The following is a 22093-nucleotide window of genomic DNA, read 5'->3' as shown; positions in this document are numbered from 1 at the left end:
CACGTCTCACTAGGAACATCTAAATTAAAAGCAAAACTGAGGCTTAATTTCCTTACTTCATAAACATAAAAATGGCAATCTCAAAATGAGAAAAAAGAACAAGTGTCTTACAAATATTTATGATACCTGAGAAATCACAGTAATTAACAAATATAAAAATGGTGACTAAAGTTTCTGCCTTCTATTCAAAAGTTACAAATGTGTAGCCTCCATATGTCTTTTCAGTTTCACACATTACTGGAAGGGTTCTTCAGAGGTTGGGTCCTGAGTTCATTAATACTGTGCACCGGCACATCCTTTTCCCAACTTGTCTCAGTGTGATAAATAATGCAACACTGAACCTGATACCTTGCATACGATAGGCTCTCGATGACAAACAGATGCTTTCATGCAAGAACATGCTACCCAAAGTTTGTATAAAATACTAGAAAAATACATGTTACACATAAGTGTACATGTGTAGGAAGAATAAAGAAAGTCAGGGATTGTGGTATATTTGACTGAAATTTTGCCTGGACTTTTACAGCTATGTACAGACCCCTTTCATTCAGCGCATTTGAAGCATGATGAATTAATTCTAAACTCACACAGCTGTACAATCTGCTAGACAAAGATTCACATCTGCATAGCAATTTTAAAATGCATGAAAACAAGAAAATATATTTGACCATATTAGAGATAAGATATTGATGTCTAGCAAACAATGCAAAAGAGACAAACCCGAGAATCACTAGACTGTTCAAAGCGGTGCCTCTTAGCCTCAATGGAGATTGAAGCTGGCCAACTGGATGCTCGTTTGTGAAACAACAGAATAAACTTAAAGGAATGTATACAAAATACTGGAAATGTATACCAGAAGATGGCATCTAATGGTATAATGTAATTAGGGACTAGATAATATTGTCAGTTCTCTGGGAAGAAATCTTTATGGTATACATCTCAATCAAATTTCATAAATATTTAACTTCCAAATGCAGTCTCTGGAGTGTATTATGCTTAAAACATAGGACCACCTGCATTCTGGAGGTCCCTCTATGTGAGACCTGAGATTCTGAAGTCAAACCACCAATGTTTAATACAGTGACTTTGGCCTAGTTACTTTATAACTCTAATGAAATAATGTCCTCAACATAAAGTGAAGATAATAGCAGTAGCTATTTCATAGGATTATTAGGAAGATGAAAGAGATGAGCCACTGCTATGCAGTTAGAACAGTATCTGACACATTTTAAGGCTGGATTTAAATTAACTATCATATGTCTGACACATGCTATAGCTAAATTACAACTAAGTGTCATTTGTCTATATATGTATATAGTTGCATGCATATACTTCTGGATTTGGCTTGTAATGCACAACACCATTAGAATACTATGTAAAATGACAGCACATTCAAGTCTATTTAATGCATAATTCTGTTAATAAGAAGCTTTTCTTTTTATTGAAAATAACCAAAATTATCCCCCAACAGCTGGGACTATATAAATTATCTAAATCTTCACCAAAAACATTGCTGAAACTTAAAAGTATAATTCTAAGTTAACAGTATCTTAACAACAAATGGACCTCCAGAGCAAGTAAAACTTCAAAAGTTAATGTGATAGCCAATGAAATCTCATTTGATTGTAATAATGCAATTATATAGCAAGTAATCTTAAATTGTTTCTACACAACAGCACACTAAATTAATACAGAAGTTTAAAAAATCCACATCACAACTTTGTCTTTTGTCTAGTGAATGTCCAACATTCATAGATTTAAAAATATTAAGCTGAGAAATAAGGACATTTGCCTAAGCCAAAACCATGTTTCTAAGGGCTCTGTTCCAGCTCACTTGATTTAAAATTAAAATGATAAACTTACTGTGGAAGATTTAAAATTGCCTCTGGAACACATGTAAATCTGTTTTGAGATAATTTTATGCTTGTCATGGAAGAAGGTAAAAAAGGCATAGCAGCTAAAAGAAAAAAAGATGAGGTAAGAGACATTTTAATCATCTTAACTAGATTTCTACTGGATTCTACAAGAACAGCTACAAATGATCTGTCACTTAATTTCTATTCTCATAATAATTTTTATAAAAATCTACTTTTAAAATAAGGTAATATCCTTAACTGTAGCACTAACCATTATACTAATATACCATACTTATACATATCTTTTAATATGAAAGCTAAAAAATCATCTAAATAGAAATTTACCCATCTAACACCTATAAAAATTAAAATTGTTATAACATTCACTTTAAATTATGTGTGGTATTATATGAAATACATTATGGATTAATTTAAATTACTCTTAAGTAACTTAAACAAAACATTTTGGAATACTAATTCACAATATAATACAAAGATAAGAATTTCTCATAGTACCATCTCATAAAGAGTATTCTATGGAATGATAATAGATGTTAATTAATGTTGGGAACCGCCCTGCCAGGTTTCAGGAGCTGTAACCCCCATGCCTAAGACTGAGTGAGCGATCTTGGGACCATAAGCCACTAAGGAGACAAAGCTTATCTCCCAATGCTTGATCAGTTAGCCAATGACTGGTAAGATTCCTCAAGGGAGGGATGATCTAAGATAGACACGATCACAGGGGCCCCCAGGAAAGGCCTTGTTGGGGCTATAGAAAAAGGGGGTGATGGACCCTCACCCCTCGGCTTTGACATAGCCTGAGTCCTCATTCTGTCTGTGAGAAGTCTCCTAATCTCTTGGCTGCCTTACTTCCCCTGCCTGACATAAGCCTGAAACAATGCTGGAGGTGGGTGAGGCCCTGTGCTAGACAGTGCGGGTTCCCAGGGCGATCAGGCCTAAGAAAGAATGTATAAAATCCTGTGAAACCTGCTTTGCTGAGAATGTCCTCAGTTTTCTGATAAGGGTCCAAGCATGAAATAAGTTTGTTTCCCCAAAGTTTTATGGCCCTTTACCCATCAGACCCTGACTCAGAATAAGCCCTTCTAGTTCTTTAAATGTTATCTGTTTTATGATCCTTACTGCCTGACAGTGATTGATGAGCTTTACGTATATGCCCTGTGTTCCTATGCAAATGAACCAAATAAAAGCCCATTGAGGAACAGGCTCTTGGTACTTCTCCTCTGAGATATGGTTACCTTTCCTCACCAAGCAGATCATGTCTTGGTAGACTTATTCTCTTCCATGCTTGCCAGGGAGCAGGGAGGGGGGCTTATTGGCAGAGGACCCCCCCACAACTTAATAACTATATTCTTTTAGATTATGGAAACATTAGGTAAAATAAAGTGAAATATCACAGAGTTCTCAGTATTCTGCAGTATTCTGGTATACGTTATGAATTTCCAAAAACAGAAATACAGTATGAGGACCTCCAAGGTATAAAATTTTATGGAATACAGTATTGGAAACTGAGCAAATCATATAGCCTGTTTTGTTATCTGCAGAACAGTGTAGCTATACAAAATGATACCTGATATTCTTTGAAAATCTAAAAATCTATGGTTGCATGAAAGTGGCTTCAGAATTATTTCTTAGTATTTTTTAGATTAAAAATATGAGCTATACTTTATCTATAAAATCTTCAAGGATTAAAAAGTTCCAGGGCACTGCCAAAAGCTGTTTTCCTGAGGAACAGAAAAGTACATTCCATGCTACACCTCACCTATTTCCCAAAAGTATTTGTGACAAAATGAATTAGTAGAAATGATTCTCCACTGAAGAGTTTAAAATCTTATGGTTCAAATGCTATACAGGAAACACTCATAAAAGTAAAGGACCGAAATTTCATTTCACAAGGTGATTTTTGATGGTTCGCTGTCCCACTCACACACCACCTGCACAGCGCACCCTCCGGAAGACAAGATAACTTCTAAAACTATTAAAGCTGCATAGTGAAAACCAAAGAGATTTGTGAACTTAGGTGTATTCAAGTTTTCCCAGCTAGTTAATTAATTCCATGCCCTAACACATCACACAAAAATCTCCAGTGCTTTAATCTCCTCAGTTAGTCAAGCAGAGGCCATACTTGTCCTACCCCAGAGGATTTTTGTGAAATGCAGCTGAGATGACATATCCACCATCACCAAACCTCAGGGTCCTTTCAGATGCTCTTTTCCCCAGACCCACTTTAAGCATCAAGCCTCCTTCCTCCACAATAAGTATCAGATCCCCTTAAAGTACCTCCTGGCACCAGAGGGCTTTCCTTCACAACACTTTGCACAACACACAATCACATTTAGTTGTGTTGTGATCCTTTAACGCCTGTCTTTTGAACTTAAGTACATGGCCCTTAAGGACATAGACTGGGTTTGCTTTGCTCACTGGTAAGGGACTCACCCTGTCCCCAGTTCCAGGCTCAGGGTAAAAACATGTTCAATATGAGAAAAGGGCAAGAGGGAGGGAGAAAAAGGGAAAATGTTACGCAAGTTAACATGGCTTTTAGCATTAATCATTTCTGATATTCGACAAGTCAATATTTTTTTTAAATAAGTAGTGTAACTGTATTCTATTGGAAAGCTTTAAACATTATTTTACTGAAACAAATGTCTATACCACTGAGTCAGGTATAGACAGTCACATGAGCAGCAAGGTGCACACGGCTTCCATTAGGAAGACAAAAGATGTGGAGCTCCTGCTTACTGCTATAAAAGTGTCTTTCCCTAAACATTAGAATGTTCAGATAGGCTACGAAAGAATGGAATTCCCTGCTACCTCTCATGCTAAAGGTATTTCATGACTTTTAATCACAGTAATAATCATACTATGTATTATTATAATATCTTACATAAAGAACTCAATGAATGTACATTAACCTTACTAATTTGAAAACTGGCAATGATTAATTTTATTTCTTAAAAAACAATACTAATTATGTTTATACTACAAAATTTTGTAAAGAAACTTAGGTAGGAAACTCAGTATTCCTGTTTTATCCAGCTCAAGCAGCCATAGATTTTTCAGTTTAGTAGAACAAAAGGAACCATGGTATAAGGACTATCTGTAGCCCAACATATTGTCATTTGGGTCCAGGTCAATAACAACCAAAAATTATTTTAATTAAAAATTAATATAACATTTTTAATTTTTAATAATTAAAAAGTAGAGTCTTAAAAATTTTTTATTTATAGTTGTAATTTTTTTCTTTTTCTTTTTTTTATTTTAGTAGTTGTTCAAGTACAGTTTTATGCCTTTTATTCTCATCCCAGCCCTTCCCACCCCTTCAGCCCTTCCACCTCCTTCCCATTTCTACGCCCCCTGGGGGGGGGGTACTTGTTCCCCCTGAGGAACAATGGTACTTGTTCCTGTCCCATTTTCCCCTGAAATTCCCTCCCCTCTTCCCTCTGGTCACTGTCAGCCTGTTCTCAATTTCAGTGTCAAAAAGTAGACTATTTTCAAGTAGTATTATATGAGATCTGTCCAGAAAGTTTCTGCCATGTGCTATGAAAAATAGAGACATTTATTGAAGATACAAGATACAAAAAACATTGTACACAGTTCTCCCAATCGTCATTAGCTGCCCCATTGTATTTTCCTGAATCTAATCAACAGTCTGAAATCTCTTCTCTTTCAAAGGTGATTTTAGTTTCAGGAAAAGCCAGAAGTCACAGGGTGCCAAATTTGGGGGTAGGGGAGCTGAGTCACCTGGGTGATTTGAAGTTTTGCAAAAAAACTCTGCAGGAGATGTGATGCATAAGGGGGCACATGCATTGTCATGATGAAGCTGTCAATCACTAGTTGCCCATAGCTGTGGCCTCCTGAATTATCCTCATAGTTTCCACAATGTTCAAGCTTAATGCAAAATTTGATGCAAATTCATTGCTCTACTCACTCAGTCATTTTGAATGCAATGGCCACACAATGGTACATATGCTCATTCAATGGCATCTACCACCCCCACTGACTAGTACAGTGAAGCCGTCATTGTTCACACATGCGCATTCCAGTCCACTTTCCTTGGCTGCTGGGTTACATTAGTGTCATGCAAACCATTCTCATATTAATGGTTGGACTGTTTCCAGACATACCTCGAAGTTACAGAAAATCTGAATAGAAAGTACAGACTTTTCTCATCTGTCCTTTCTCCTCACCACCACCCATAAACACACATTTTTCTCCATTGTGAATAATTTGCATAGTTCAGCATATGTGTTATAATTAATGAACCAATATTAATACATTAACTAAAATCCATAGCTGACAACAGAGTTCACTCTCTTGTGTTATACATTCTATGGCTCTTGACAAATGTGTAACAACATGTGTCCACATGACAGTAGGCACACAAGTAGGACCACAGTCCTAAAACCCCCTTTTCTCCAGCTTTCATCCCTCTCCTCCTCCCTCCAAACTCCTGGAAAGCACTGTTTCACCGTCTCCATAGCTTGCCTTTGCCAGAATGTCTTACAGTTGGAATCACAGTATGCAGCCCCACAGCTTGGCTTCTTTTACTTAGCAACATGCATTTAAGTTTCCCTCCTGTGTCCAAGGCTTAACACCTCACTCCTTCTTATCACCAATCAGCTACCTTTATATTTGAAACTCCAGCACAGTATTTAAACTAAAATAATGCCTTTAACTTCCAACCTATATGACTCATCTTATTATATTCCAAAGTCCTGGTAAAGAGAAGGCTCACAGAGAACACTTACCAAGAAGATTCATTCTAGCACTGAAACTTTCCACTTTAGGACAAGCCTCAAGAAAGTCCTCTGATAGAGATGAAATGTGGTTTTTACTAAGGTTCAAAATCTTCAGCTCTTTCAGACTCAGTGGGGAACACATTCCTGATATTTTATTTCTAGTCATAGAGAGAAAAAAAGATATTAAACTGCATGAACTCATATGCTTTAAAAAAATTCACCTTCAAAGAACAGCAACAAAGAAGATTTTAAAATTGTGAAATTTTAAGGCAATTGATACAAGTTGCAATATTAGTTGCCTCGGTTTTTTGTCATAACACTGTATAAAACTTTTGCTATAGAAATACTGTCAGCATATTTTTTCAACCTTCCAAAACCTCAATGTAAGGCAACCCTTTGTGTCTAATTTAACCTTCTTACCCTTCTAACATGAGCTGTTCCAGCTTCTCCACCACATCCCCAAGGTTCTCGGGAACAGAAGTCAGCTGATTATATGACAGGTTAAACTGTTTCAGGGCCAGACACTTCACCGCAGGATCCAAAACTACTGAGGGTCCGATGTCATTTCGAGAGACATCAAGGTTGGTGATACAATTCATTTTCAACAAGTAGGAGGGAAATGATGTAAATTTATTACTGTGCAAGTCCAAATGGGTCAAACACTTCAGCGTCTGGAAAGACAGTATTTTAAAATTCCAAAATGAACCACCTGAGAAACTTAAGTTTAGCTAATATTTCTGCCTTTCATACTACTGGTGACTAGAACCATTAAGAATTTTACACCCCCCCTTCACACACACACACACGAAAAAAAGTTGAAAACACAATACACAAGAGAACTTCAGTACACTGACGGGTTCAACCATCTCTGCTCTAAACTGGGTGAAACCAGGAAAAATTTGGTAGGTAGGCTTTCAAAAGCAGGGTCACAAAAATAAGGTTTAGTTAGTCCTATAACAAGTAAAAATGGATGTAGAATGAGACTCAAATATTTAAACTAATGACTTCATGAATAAACAATACAATGTAATCCAGGGAATACATTGTTTAAATGCTAGCTTTTGGAAATTGTTATATATTTTAGTATAAATAAAATTTAACCATAAAAGTAGTCACTGTATATAATACTCATTGTATTTAGAACCTCTTTTTTTTAGGAAACTTTTTGTTTCAAATGTCTATTTTTAAGCAATTTCTAAGTTTACTGTGATTGAAGGAAAACTTCCATTTACATATTGTCTATTTTTAAATTTTTGATATGAATTATTGTCAAAGGGCTTAGGTACCAAAACAATCACTTCCCTATGCTCTTCTTTATGTATATTTATCCTCACATGGAATTCTAAAGAATTTGATGTGATTATAAAAGCTTATTAATGGATATTTGCTTCAGAAGTTGTTTAGGACTTTCTGCCATTTTTTCAGATCCTACCAGATTATTCAGGGAGGTAGGTTTTAAAATTATTTATTCCCAAGGTTCAATCAGGATTTTTTTTTAAGTTAGGTGGGAACAAACACTGCCACCTAGGGGTGTGGATTTGAAATTTCCTCAAGGTCAAGTTCTCAGCTGGTTCTTTGAACTCCTTACTTTCACCTTGCCATGGCTCTCTTCAAATTCATTCCCTCTCACTCACTCTTGCTCTTCCCCTCCCTCCCTCCTTCCCCCTTTCCACTAGGCTGAATTCCAGTTTTCATTTACCTAGTCTTTAACTTATATTTACTGAAGGTCTACCAAATTTCAGTTATTAAATCCTTCACGAACTAATCCAATTACTGATTGAGCCTCTGCTATATGTCAGATCTCACTGGCCCCTGGGGATAGACACAAGCAAAGCCTGAAACAGTTCCTGTTCGCAAGGAGCTCACAGTGTTTTGAGGACAGTATGCCTTATATAAAAAGGTATGGGGGAATGAGCACTGGGAGAGAAATTCCAGGTGCCGAGGAAATGTGAACCCGGTGGGTAACCAACCTCGTCTGGAGGAAAGAAGAGAAGAGGAGAAGCAGAGGATAAGGAAGTGACATTTAAAATGATGCCCTGTGACTTGGAGATTTTAGTCAGGCAGAGGAGGTGGAGAGAGGACACATTTTTAGACAGAACTGGGGGAAGAGGTCACCTTTCTTTCCTCTCTCTTCAGATTTACAAGCTTTAGGAGAGAGACACACTGTGATATACTTAAAAATCATGCAATGTTGCTTTTTAAACATCTCAAAACTATGGTACTTTATAAGTCAGAAAAGGGAAAATGTATTTGCAACAAACTAGCTTTAAAAAAATACCCAGTATATCCTTTATCGACTTTTACAGTTCAAAGATATCAGATTAATAATTTAAACATGCGTTAGTAATTTTTTTAAACTTGTGAGTCTAAGTCCTTTGACAACTGATACATAGCACAAAACTATGATGAAAAATTCAATATTCAGAGGATTACCCTCTCATTAGGCAATTTTACACCTTAATTTTAATGAAACAAGAACTTTGAGAAAAAGCAATTTTTAAGTTACATATAATTTTGAAACTCAGTCAGTGCTCTGATTGAGTAGTTAGTCAAGCCTCTGCATTTCGCAGATGGAAAAACAAAAGGCTGAGTGCAGTCAGAGTGGTGGCACATTGTTGTGACTGCACAGCTGGCCACTCGGCCAGAGCCACTGCCACCAAACCAGGTCTCAGTCCAATCTGAGCAGTTCGAAGCAGTCCAGTTCGAGCAGTTTGAATTGCTTTCACAGCAATTAAGTAATTGCAGTATAACCAACAGAAAGCCTTGAGAGACTTTAACATGCACCACGTATCATCAGGACGGAATCCTGAATTCCCTTTCAACCACATTTCCGTTTCCACGGCTGACCCTCAAAGGTGTTTCTGAACACCACCCAAAGATACTTGTGTGAACACAAGAAGAGTGGGACCATTACTGTCCCATGACGCAAAAGTGGAACCTCCTTTTAAGATTTAACCATGTAAGTTAAATATCAATGCAAAAGCTCTTCAATTATCCTGAGGATATTAGGATAAATTAAATTTACTTCACAGAGTCGTTGTGGGAAGCTCGTGAGTGCATTCTGGTGAAGCTCCAGCTTTTCAAGATGCTCCAAGTGCCCAGTTATACAGCATTTCTGGCTCAGGGCGTCAATGTCTCTGAGTTCATTTGCTGAAAGATCTAATGATGTAATACATTCTCTCTCAGAAGCCAGGGAAGAAGTGCTGTCTGAATGCCTCATGTGGGATGGGAGTTTTGATGACCCTTTTGTCAAAGACAAAACAAGGAAATGTAAGCAGCTAACTAAACTTGGCAAAAGTTTACTGATCACCTAATAGTGTACACTCTCTGCAAGGCACTGGAGATGCAGCAAAAAAACCGAACTACGGAACTTACATTCCAGTGCCAGAGATAGAGACTAAATAATAAATGTTTAATCAAATGGTGTTAGTGTAAAAAAAAAACAACAGAACTAGAGAAAGAGATAAAGAATGACATTGGTGTGGGTATTATTTACATTTCAGACAAAGAGTAGAAAAAAATAAAGGGGTCCTATGTAATACCATAAAAGGTAAATTTTTAGATATGTAATAATATTCATTTTTCTAGAGTTTGTAATTATTAGGCAAATATAATTTGAAGGTTATATAAGATGAAACGGGCACCAAGAACAATCAGAAGAAATGTTAACAAATCCTGTATTCTGTTCAAAGTATCTATTTACTTACAATTACTTTGAAATACTTACTAAGTGAATCCTCTGAAGACAATATTTTTCTTTTCCGCTTCAGTAAATCTTCATGACTGAAAATGGGCCCCTATTAAACAGATAGACATTTATAGTACAGTCGCTGTCATTTTTTTGGAGCAAAGAGAATATTTCCTGTCTAGTTTTCTTAGGAATCACTGTAGGATTTCTAACTGAAGTAATCATGGGACCAGCCACACCATAAGACCTCTATAGACAGAGGCTGGGCATCATAGACATGGAGCTCTGAAGAGAAAAAAAGGATAAAACCATTTTGAACTGTACTTAGTACATACAGGGAAGGGTGGCAAAAATAGGTTTATAATTGTGAATATGCAAAACACAGAGTTTATGGCTGTGTTGTTATACACTAATTATTGTATAATTTTCCATATGAAAATTAACCTACCCTTTCCATAGGAAAATGTAAACTTACTTTTGCCCCATCCTGTATATGCCCCAAATGCACTGAAGTCTACATGTGTAAATATAAAATAATACCTATTTATTCATTTCTACTCTGATACAAACTTTTCATACATCAGGGAATTTTTGCACCAATAGCTCCTAGTTTGCACCTACAATTTCAGTTATTCAGTGAAAGGTCAAATACGAAATGCACAGCATAAGCATAAGTGTACTTACCAATGAATTGGGGTGCCTTTGCAAACTTGGTGAGTTGCGCTGCAAGGCAGGATCTCGGTAAAATTCTCCTACGCTAATTGAATTTGACTTCTTTTTCTCAAAAAATGAACCTTCACTTCCTATTTTTAAATGATAAAATAAAAGCAAGTAAGAAATGTTGCCTCAATCATAAGATACTAGTACCACATTCAGTCATAAAAAATTAAACCCACGCCTTGCATGGAAATGACCCAGTTCTTATTGTTACATGTCTAAAATAGAAATGATAAATTATGTTGGCTTTTCAGTTTTAAAACTCAGTTCCTTTTTTTCATTCACAAATATTTACCAAATGGTTTTCACAGACTACAAACACTGAATAAGTGTTGGATAAAGACAAGCAGGAAAACTGATCTGTGCCTCACATGAGCTCATGGTACAGAAGAAAAGAGCCAAGTAGAAACAGTTACACGTGCAATAATAAACACGTGTGTGGGAAGCAGAAACCGTTTATGCACAGATTTGATCCAAGTTATTTTCTGTTTTTCTGAATTTTTTAGAAAATTTTCAGATTTTGTTTTAAATATTGAAACCACACCTTACATTACTTAACATTCAGCAATCTTGAGTACATCTCTATTAAAATTTCATGCTTTATGGTTTTGTGCATAAAATAACATTAAATAAACACCTGGCATTTAGTTGGCCATATTGTTTTGAGAGAAAAGAAATGAAAACTACTTCTAAAATTATGGATTTTCAAAAAATAAAGGTCAATAAGTAAATCATATTCCTATTAATAATGCGTGAATATTACTGAAAAATTATGAAATTAAATTCCATCACTCTTTATCTTAGAAGGTTAAGTAATTTTTAATTGCCAAAGCAAATTATAAAATCTATAGCACATATTCAAGAATCAATTGTACAATATTCTATACACATCATAAAATTAATACAAATATTTCCTACTTGATTTATCATTAAAAAATAATTTATCTTAAAATTTAAAATGGCTTTATGCTTAAGCATTTAATAGAATAGACTTTATAATTTAATTATATTTACATACCTTATCATTATTACATTTTCATAATTATCCCCTTTTATGTTTGTGGAACTTCTATTAGCATATTGTTTATATAAGCAACATATACATTTTATAAGTTTTTATGTTAGTATTTCTAATATTTTCCTTTATTTAAAACTACTTAAGAAGAAGTCCATGATGGAGGTAGAAGCACCAATCGGAACCGATTCCCACAAACAAGTGGAAAATTGAACAAAGTGTATGAAAACAACTGGTTTCGGGAACCGGGCAACAGACAGCGCAGGACTGTGTGGTCCCTGGATGAGGGAAACAAATACTGTGGGCCTTACGATCATCCTGGCTTTCTGCCTCAGGGCAATTTGAGGGCGAGAAGCACCAGGAGAAGGAATTTAAACAAAGCCTGATGGCTTTCCTAACATAAGAAGATGAAGATCGGCATTCATGGAAACTAACTTAGCTCAGAATTCCACAGGGCAGAGTGATGGAAAGACAGCTTCCATAATCTGCAAAGATGTACATCTGTGTAGATGTACATTATAAGAACTGTAAAAAGGAGTTCTTCAGGAGGAAGGAAATGATGGTACTAGATGCAAAGCTGGATCAATACAAAGGGGTAAAATCATCAAAAAATATAACACTTATTGTTTATATACCCCATAATAGAGCTTCAAAATACATAAAGGATAAAGTGATAAAAATCAAAGAATTAACACATCCATAATTTCAATGTCAATATTTCTTTCTCAAATCAAGTACAGAAAAATCAGTAATAATATAGAAGACCTGAAAACACTACCAAGCAATTTAACCCAAGAGACAACTCCAAGTTAGCTATATACACATTCTTTAAAATTTCACATGGAACATTCACCATGATAGACCATACAGCAGTGTGCAAAGCATCTCGATAAATATGAAAGGCTATAAATCATCAGGATAGGTTCTCTGACCCAACAAAGTTAAATTTAAACCAACAAGAGAAAAAACTACATAGAAAATTTTCCAGTATTCGGAAAATAAACACTCTTCAAAATAACCTATCAGTCAAAAAAAAAAAAATCACACACACACCCAATTAGAACATTTTCAAAACCAAATGTAAACAGGACACACAAACATTGTAGGAGGCAGCTAAAGTGGTTCAGGGAAGGATCTACATTGGTCTTAAGAGTTCATACAATAAAATAAATACTTAAAAAATCAGTTATCTAAGTTTCCACATTAAGAATATATAAAAAGAAGAGACAAAAATCAAAATCAAGAAAATAAAGATTAGAAAGAAAATCAATGAAAAGTAAATAAATAATAGAAGAAAAATCAATAAAACAAAATTCTGATTCTTAAAAGATTAATAAAATTGATAAACCTTGAGCTAGACTGAAAAAAAAGACACAAATTGCCAAGAATTATAGATCAGATATCACTACAGATATTTCAACGGTTAACAAAATAAGAGAATTATTATAAATAACATCAAACAAATAAATTTGGCAACTTATATGAAATGGACAATGTCTTTGAAATCTGCAAGTTATAAAAACCTATGCAAGATATAATAAACAATCAAAATTATAAATCCACTAAGGTTATTTGATTTATAATTAAAAATCTTCCCCTGAAAAGTCTGTACCTACATGGCTTTACTGGTGAATTCTATTAATCAGTTAAGGAAAAATAGTACCATTCCTACACAAACTCTTTCAGATAATAGTAGACTTGGAAATGCTGTCCAACATTTCAAGAGTCTACCATTACTCTCATAATGCTCTGTATGTAAAACTCCAGAAGAATATCCTTCAGATACAAAATACTTGACAAAATTTTAGAAAATCAAATCCAATTATATACAAAAAGAATACTACACCATGACCACAATAATTATGCCAGAAATGCAAGTTTGGTTTGACGTTAGAAAATCGATCAATACAAGTAACCATATTTACAGAATAAAGGAGAAAATATGTCCATATTAACAGAGAGGAAAGCATTTTCCAGCATGCATTAGTGATAAAAAGGCTCAGCAAACAATTGCTAAAAAAGAGGTTCTTGAACTTGATGAAGGGTGTCTATGAAAAAAAAACTACATCATAATAGGAAACCGAATGCTTTCATGCTGTGTTTGAAAAGCCAAAAATAAGGCCTACTCTTACTATTTCTATTCAACATAGTACTGGGGGTACTAGCCAGTGAAATAAGACAATACAAAAAAAGACAGATCTTAGCAAGTTCACAGGACATAACATTAAGATGCAAAGAAATCAACTATAGTGCCTTAGATTAGCAGTGAACTATTGGACATTGAAATTCATGTACCATATTATTTACAATAGCTTCAAAAAACATGCAATATAAAACATTGGTGAGAGAAACTTTAAATGACAAATAAATGGAAATATACCACACTAATATGCAAGAAGACTCATATTATTGAGACATCAATCCCCTAAATTTATTTATAAATTTCATATAAAGTAATTATTTATACATTAACTCTATATTTTTATTAAAATATATTATTTATAAATTAATTCTACATAAATGTATGTAAATATGTGTTCTAACAAAAATCCCAGAATAAAATTACTTGATTGAAATAAATATGGAATGCAAAGAACCTAGCTTCATAAGAACAATTTTGAAAAACAACACCAGAGAACTTAACACTACCTGATTTCAAGACCTACTGTTAAACTAATCAAGACAGAGGGCAGTGGCATAAGAATGAATGTATAAATCAACGGCTCAGAACAAAGAATGCAGAAATAGAACCTTACCTACATGGTCTATTAAATTAAACAACCATGCCATTTATTCGATGAGGAAATAGAGTATTTTCAACAAGCGATATTAAAACAACTAGATACCCAGAAGAAAATGTCAACCCTTCACTGACACCATACTCAAAAACTAATTTAAATGGATTTTAGACATAAAGGCAGAAGCTAAGACTGTAACACTTCCATGAGGAAACCGGAGAAAATATGTGCAAATTTGGGATAGGAAAAGCTTTCTTACATTGGCTAGAAAAAACACAAACCACGCAAAAAAATTGAAAAACTTCATCAAAATTTAAAAATTCTGCTTTCTGAAAAATAATCATAAAATAAAAGGACAAGGTATAACTGGGAGAAAATATCTGCAAAGGATTTCTACCAGAATATATATAAACTCGTAACAAAAGAACAGACAGACAACAACACAAAAAATAGCAAAACATGTAGACAGATACTTCACAAAGAAAATATATGGTCAATAAGGACATGAAAATAATCTCAATATCAATAGTGATCTAAGCAATGACTATTCTTTTTTAAGTTCTTTTTATTGTTGTTCAAGAATTGTTGTCTCCTTTCCCCCCACCACTCCCCACACCCTGACCATCCCCACTTCCCACTCAACCCAAACGAGCTAGACCTGTGCCTTCACTGGAATAGCTGAAATTAAATGAACAGACAGTGCCAAGTGTGTAGTGTGATGAGGATACAAAGCAACCAGAATTTTCATATGTTGCTAATGGGAGGATAACACAGTACAACCACTTTGGGAAACAGCCAACCATAAAAGAGGACTCTGTATGATTTCATTTACATGCGACCTGTGAAAACACTAACGTAATCTATAGTGGCAGGAAGCAAATCAGTGGTTGCCATGAACCAAGGTTGGGGAAATCTGTTGTGAGGAGGCACAAAGGGCCCCGTTGGATGGGAGAAGTGTTGTATAACTTGATAGTGGTGATGATTACGTGAGTGTATAAAATCATCAAAATCCATGAAAATATGAGGTACATGAAAATATGAGGTACTTAAAAGAGGTACATTTTACTTTATGGTAATTATTTCTCAATAAAGTTTATTTTATGAAATGAAAATCACAATGAGATATCACCTCACACCTGTCAGAATGGCTACTATCAATAAGTCAACAAAGAACAAGTGCTGGCGAGGATGTGGAGAAAAGGAAACCCTACTGCACTGTTGGGAATGCAGACTGGGGCAGCCACTGTGGAAAACAGCATGGAGTTACCTCAAAATTTTAAAATAAAACTTCCCTATGTCCCAGCAATACCATTCTAGGAATATATCCTAAGAAAGAAACCTGAAACACTAATTTGGAAGAATATCTGTGCACCTCTATATTCACTGCAGCTTATTTTCATTAGCCAAGATCTGGCAACAGCCCAGTGCCCATCGGGAGATGAGCAGACAGAAAAAAAGCGGTGGTACATTTACACAATGCGATGCCACTCTGCAATTGAAAAAGAACTCTTACCTCTTTCAACAGCATGGATGGGCCTGGAGATGACTAAACTAAGTGAAATAAGCCAGTCAGAGAAAGACAAATACCATCTGATCTCACTAATGAACAAAACAGAAACAGAGGTATGGACACGGAACAGAGAGCTTTGGAGTGGAAAGGGATTGGGGACTGGATAAAAGAAGGTGAAAGGACTGAGAAAAAAAATGTAGATGTAATACATAGACACAGACAACAGTGTGGGGACCCCCAGAGGGAAGGGAGCCGTGGGGGGAGGGCAAAGGGGGGAATGCAGACAGACAGACTTTGCTTGGGGTGATGGGCACACGATGCCATGTGCAGATGGTGTTTTATTGGCTTGTACACTTGACACCCATATGGTTTTGAGAACCAATGTCACCCAAGAAAGTTCAATTAAAAAAATACTTGGACTTGCAACATGAGATTCTCTTTTTGATCAAACTGCATTGAGTTAAAGATGTCAGCCCAAATCACTATCATTATATATCTTGCCATGTTAATTTCTTCAAAGTTCTTATGAGTTATTGAAATATTAATATTATTTTTAATTCCAATAAAGGTAAATATATATTTATTAGGTACTTCCTACTTGCCAAGAACTCTCCCAGACAGTTTATATACATTTTATCTAATTCCTATAAATAATCCTGGAAGGTTGGCAATGCTGCTGTTAATCAGGGTCAAGGTCGTACCCAAAGCAGAAAGTCATTGATGGAACATGGAATCCACTTCCAGTCTGTGCATTTCACTGCAGCAGTCACCATTCACCACTTAAAGCAAGGACCATACCACTTACAAGTGCAGAGATACGTTTTCTTTACAGTCATTGCCTGTACCGGAGTTAGTAAGCACTATTTCCAATAATGAACAGGTTTTCCTCAAGTTTTTCCAAGTGAATTAAATCAGGTTTTTGCCTCAACTCAAATTTTTCAATGTCAGTGTGTAAGGGTGTCAAAATAGACAGGAAACTACTTTTTGAATAATAAATACCTTCGCTATCTACATCATCGCTTTGACCAAATACACTGTCCAGGTAAGACTCAGGAATGAAGGTCCATTCATCACAGTTATTAAGAACTTCTTCAGAAAAATGCCCATTGCTGCCGGAGGCTGCTCCTTCTTCTGCAGCACTTTTCATCTGGTATCTGAGGACCATTCTTGCTAAGGTGCATCCTATATCTGAAAATAGAAAAGATATACCAGCAACTTAGAAATCAACAATTAAGCAAACCTAAATGTACACCAAAGTTCCTTATATATTTTCAGATTTCTTAAAAATTGTTTATTCCTATTTCCAAAGTCCATTTACAACATGATATTGCATGTTTAACAGGCAGTAAATTTTAATTTTCAAAACATCATAGAAATTAATACAAAGCCTTGGCATAAACAACAAAGCTGAATATCTAAGAAACCAACTTAAACCAGGAAAGGGCCTGGGCTTTGAAGGCAGACAGGCCTGTGCCCGCCTCACAGTAATGCCACTTGTGAGATGCAGGAGCACCCTTGGTGGCAGTGTCCTCAAGGGAGAAGGGAAGAGGATGGTGTGCACAGCATGGGGTTACCAAAAAGATTAAATGAAATGATGCAGATACAATGTTTAGCATGATGCCTGCAACATAGAATATGCTCAAGAAATAATATACTTATTTTTACAAACTACTTGCTAAATGAGGTAGACTTAAAGTTATCATCCTTCTCATAAGCAGGAAGAATCCTCACTGTGCTACATACAGCCTAGAAAATTTCTTCAAATATTACTCTCCTAGTTCACATCATAACGTGTGGCTGTGACTCAGTCCAGTAGCTGATAAATGTTTTAAAGCTATGAATCCAAAATGCTCTTTACTCAAACCAGCTATCCATGAAAATCAAATATCATTATTATATTTTTTAATTAGGTAAGACTATGGTTAAGAAAAAAATTTCATACAGAACAAAGAGAATGAAATAAGTGATAAATCTACCTCCATTTTCTCCAATGAGCCCAGAGTTTCTCTCTACCAGATGTAAAAGGTTAAAGTTAGCTGTCTGTTGCCTGGAAACGTGTGGCACTGGGGAAGCATGGGATCTAATCACCAGGCATCAGTCTCCAAAGTCCCCAGGGACAGCCACCAGGGGGCCCACTGCTGCAGTTTTCCCCTAAGGGGTTCTTTTTCATATGCAAACATTTACGACTACCATATCCCACTTATGTGCTCACCAGCAGTATACTAAAAAACACCATACTAAAATCACTGTTCTGTGCCTTTTTTTTTTGCCTAATAATGCATTCTATACCCAAACATTTGGATTTGCTAGATGTTATTTTCCATCAATTGCAAAGCATTCCACTGCATGAATGTACCATGATCATTTGAATAGTTCCTTATGGGAAATACTTATTATCTTTTCCTACTAGTTTGCTATTATAAACAACAATTTAATGTGCATTGTTGTACATGCATTTTTATGTACACTGAGAATTTCTGTATCATAAATTCCTATTAGCATATTGCTAGTCCAAAAACATATGTACCTACATTAAAGATAGTAATGGATATTGCCAAATAAAGGTGTTAGGGATACAGGTAGAAGCACCTTCAACCCAGACTTCATGGAAGCAGGAGAAGTTTTCTTTTAAAAACTGCTAAGGTGCTGAGGCAGGAAGAATGAAGAGATGGCCAGGTGAAGAGAGAAGGTAAGGGAATTAGAGAAAGTAACAGTGGAAAAAGCCTTCAAGTAAGAGTACATGAAGCCTTTAAGACACTGAGGGAAAATCAGCCTGATGGGATGTTCTAAGTCCCAGGAGGAGGTTGCACCTTGCTTGAGTAGACAGAAGCAGCAATAAGCATGGACAGATAATTTAGCAGCATTTGACCATCTCAGTGAAGGAGAGAAAAAGAGCAGACTGTTGGGCTGATAAGGAACGGAGTTCTGTCAGGTGTGTCAGAGAAACAACAGCACAGAAAACATGTTATTAACAAGAGAGCCCTTCGGGTCTGAACTGCGGGGAAGGGAGTGGGCGTGGGAGGAAGTTAACAGAGGCACGGCTGGGAGCCCAAGCCTTAAAAATGCACTTTGCACGAGTGACTGAGAAACAGTGAAAAAGGCAAAAATGTTAAAAGAGGTGGATGATAACTCGTCATCAACATGTTTAATATATGCAAAATATATATTAACTTGAAAATAGAAAGAGAATACATCCTTCATTGGAACACAAAGTAAATGCTGGCAGAGGTCACTGGAAGGACATGACTGCTGGCTAATCCATGAGCTGGACCTGGGCAATCAGAAGATCTTAGCCATGACCTTGGATTTTACATTGTGTCCCTTGTCCCCACAGTGGGAGCTGTCCCAAGGATGTAGTCTTTGACAGATTGAGGTTTGGTTGAGACCATTTGGACTGAATATGTGACTGAAACCAGTTCAGACCTGTATATAAGCTTTAAGATTCTGGCAGGGGGATGTGGAGGTTTACTCATCTTGCAGTTGCTGGAGGTAAGCCTCGTGTGTTAAGTTCCCTTGCTTTTTAAACTGGCCACCTGACAGTCTTCAGTCTCTCCTTACCGTCTGTATATCGAGGCCAGTTTCAGATTTCACTAGGGAATCTCCCAAGGCACTATTGTAACACTTGTAAGTGCAGAGATACATTTTCTTGGCAGCCATTGCCTTAACTGGAGTGAGAAGCATGGACTATTTCCAGTAATGAACACATTACTGGAACCATGAGTATATTAACTTGAAAATGAAAGTGTATATGTAGATACATTTCTACTGATACATATACATTTAAATGCATATGTGTATGTAAACACATAAAAAGTATAGAAACAATTTACATGCATTGCTTATAAGATGAAATAAGTTATTGTTATTTTCTTCCTTATGACTGTTTCCCTGTTGTTAAAATGAGCATCAATTACTTTTTATTTTTAAATGCAAATTCTCTGGACCAAGTGTACTGGCAATGCAGGGTTGGAGGCCTGAAAACTTAGGGAATTTTTATTTTATTTATTTTTAGAGAAAGTAGAAGGAAGGAAAAAGAGAGGGTGAGAAACACTGATGTGCAAGAGAAATGTCAGTCGGCAGCCTCCTACATGGCCCCAACCGAGGCTGGCCCGCACCCCAGGTATGCGCTGGGATCAGGAATCAAACCAGCAACCTCTCGGTTCACAGGCTGGTGCCCAGCACACTGAGCCACACCAGCCAGGGTGAATTACTTTTATAATAAAAATTTAAATATATAAAAAGAGTTCTGGCTGGTGTGGCTCAGTGGATTGAGTGCAGTCTGCAAACCAAAGATTTGCTAGTTTGATTCCCAGTCAGGGCACATCCTTGGGTTGTGGGCCAGGTCCCCAGTGCAGGGCATCAGAGAGGCAACCACACACTGATACTTCTCTCCTTCTCTTTCTCCCTCCCTTCCCCTCTCTCTAAAAATAAATAAATTCTTTAGAAAATATATAATCAATAAATAAAATATATAAAAAGAAAAGTAAGTCCTCAGAAAGATTCTACAGTGTTGCACTATTCTCATAAAATATGTATTTGCTGAGTAATAAAGAACTTAAGTATAGTATCACTTCCAAGCATTTAATGACAAAAGAAAAAGATACCCAAACACTTACAATATTTCTGGCTTAAGCTGCACCAAAGTGGAATGAAAACTAACTAAAAGATTAGTGACTTAAAAACTACTACTAAAAAGAAGACATACCATGTGTTTTTTTTAATACTTACTTGTTTCTTTTCTCGAATTAAATGTCTTATCTGGAAATAAAGGACTGAGCCAAGAAGGTTCAATTTTTCCTATACCAAATCCTCCAAGGCAGATGCTGTTGTTAGCCAGGTCCAGGCCAAGCCTCCTTAAGAGCAGACTGATGGTTTGGCCGTCACCTTTCCCAATGCTTATTGTCAGCGCTTTACGCACATCCTGATCACGGGGCCCGCTACTCAGTAACAGCTCCACCAGTTTGGGATTGCTCCCTTTTTCGCATACCTGTTAAAGAAAAACATGTACAAGTGTATCAAAAACCTGTATTCCTTCCATTTGGGAGATTGGCAAATTGAACCTGGGATGATTTTTCACTGCATCCATAAATTTAGACAGAAACAAAATACGGTCAAATTCGTCCTTGAAATAGATTAGGAAAAGACATAAGATGAGCACCACACATATCAGAGTAGCCGAAATCAAATACTCTGCCACATGAGAGTCAGTTATCATGAAAGAGGCAACAGGATACGAAGAACAAGCTGACAAACTTGATGTCAGAAGAACTGAGGCTTACGCTTCCTGGGCTTCGACAGCTGGCACACAAGTGTCTTCACGCAGTAAAAGACTTCCTCCTGCCCTGCCTTCAATTGTAACATAGAATATAAATAGTACAGCATCTGTCAAGGCCATGTGCAAAAGACAATCACTCATTTCCGGTTTTCCAGAGTTCCCCCGGACAAGAATCTGAATTTCCACAAAGAAATATCCTGTCTCTCAGTTTTCTACCTTCCCCTGAATATTCTACATTCTGAGCTGTGGTCAAGGTGGGTTAGCTTACAAGGTGCTACAAAAACTAGTGTCCACTGTAAGCAGAGAGAAGCTGAGCAACCTGTGGCACAGCACACGGGCCCTGCTCAGGAACTGCTTCGGAAAGGCAAGGCATGCAGTGTTTTACAAACAGAAGGTCAAAATAACAGATAATGGAAGTATTATACATCAGGTACTGTGCTAAATTCTATATATGCATGATCTATAATTCTTATAACAACGAAACCCTAGGCCACATAAATCATTAGTCCATTTTATAGATTAATAGAAAACACGCGT

At 36.3% G+C, this 22093-nt stretch overlaps 1 protein-coding gene across 1 annotated transcript in view; it reads right to left on the bottom strand.

The window, feature by feature from the left end:
* The window catches only part of LRRK2 (leucine rich repeat kinase 2), a 130826-nt gene that overhangs the window by 56302 nt on the left and 52431 nt on the right, over positions 1–22093 (bottom strand). The window contains exons 19-26 of the mRNA XM_053661728.1: positions 21010–21268; positions 17281–17469; positions 10986–11104; positions 10341–10410; positions 9639–9856; positions 7034–7284; positions 6623–6771; positions 1864–1957 (exon numbers count right to left, since the gene is read on the bottom strand). Coding sequence (XP_053517703.1) covers positions 1864–1957; positions 6623–6771; positions 7034–7284; positions 9639–9856; positions 10341–10410; positions 10986–11104; positions 17281–17469; positions 21010–21268 — 1349 coding nt within the window. The remainder of the gene's footprint in view (positions 1–1863; positions 1958–6622; positions 6772–7033; positions 7285–9638; positions 9857–10340; positions 10411–10985; positions 11105–17280; positions 17470–21009; positions 21269–22093) is intronic.

This window comes from Artibeus jamaicensis, unplaced genomic scaffold (genome assembly GCF_021234435.1).
Source record: "Artibeus jamaicensis isolate MK-2021 breed Jamaican fruit bat unplaced genomic scaffold, CSHL_Jam_final contig_233, whole genome shotgun sequence".
Taxonomy (NCBI): Eukaryota; Metazoa; Chordata; class Mammalia; order Chiroptera; family Phyllostomidae; genus Artibeus; species Artibeus jamaicensis.
Note: the sequence above shows the minus strand (reverse complement) of the source record. Positions and strands in the feature narration are given on the sequence as shown.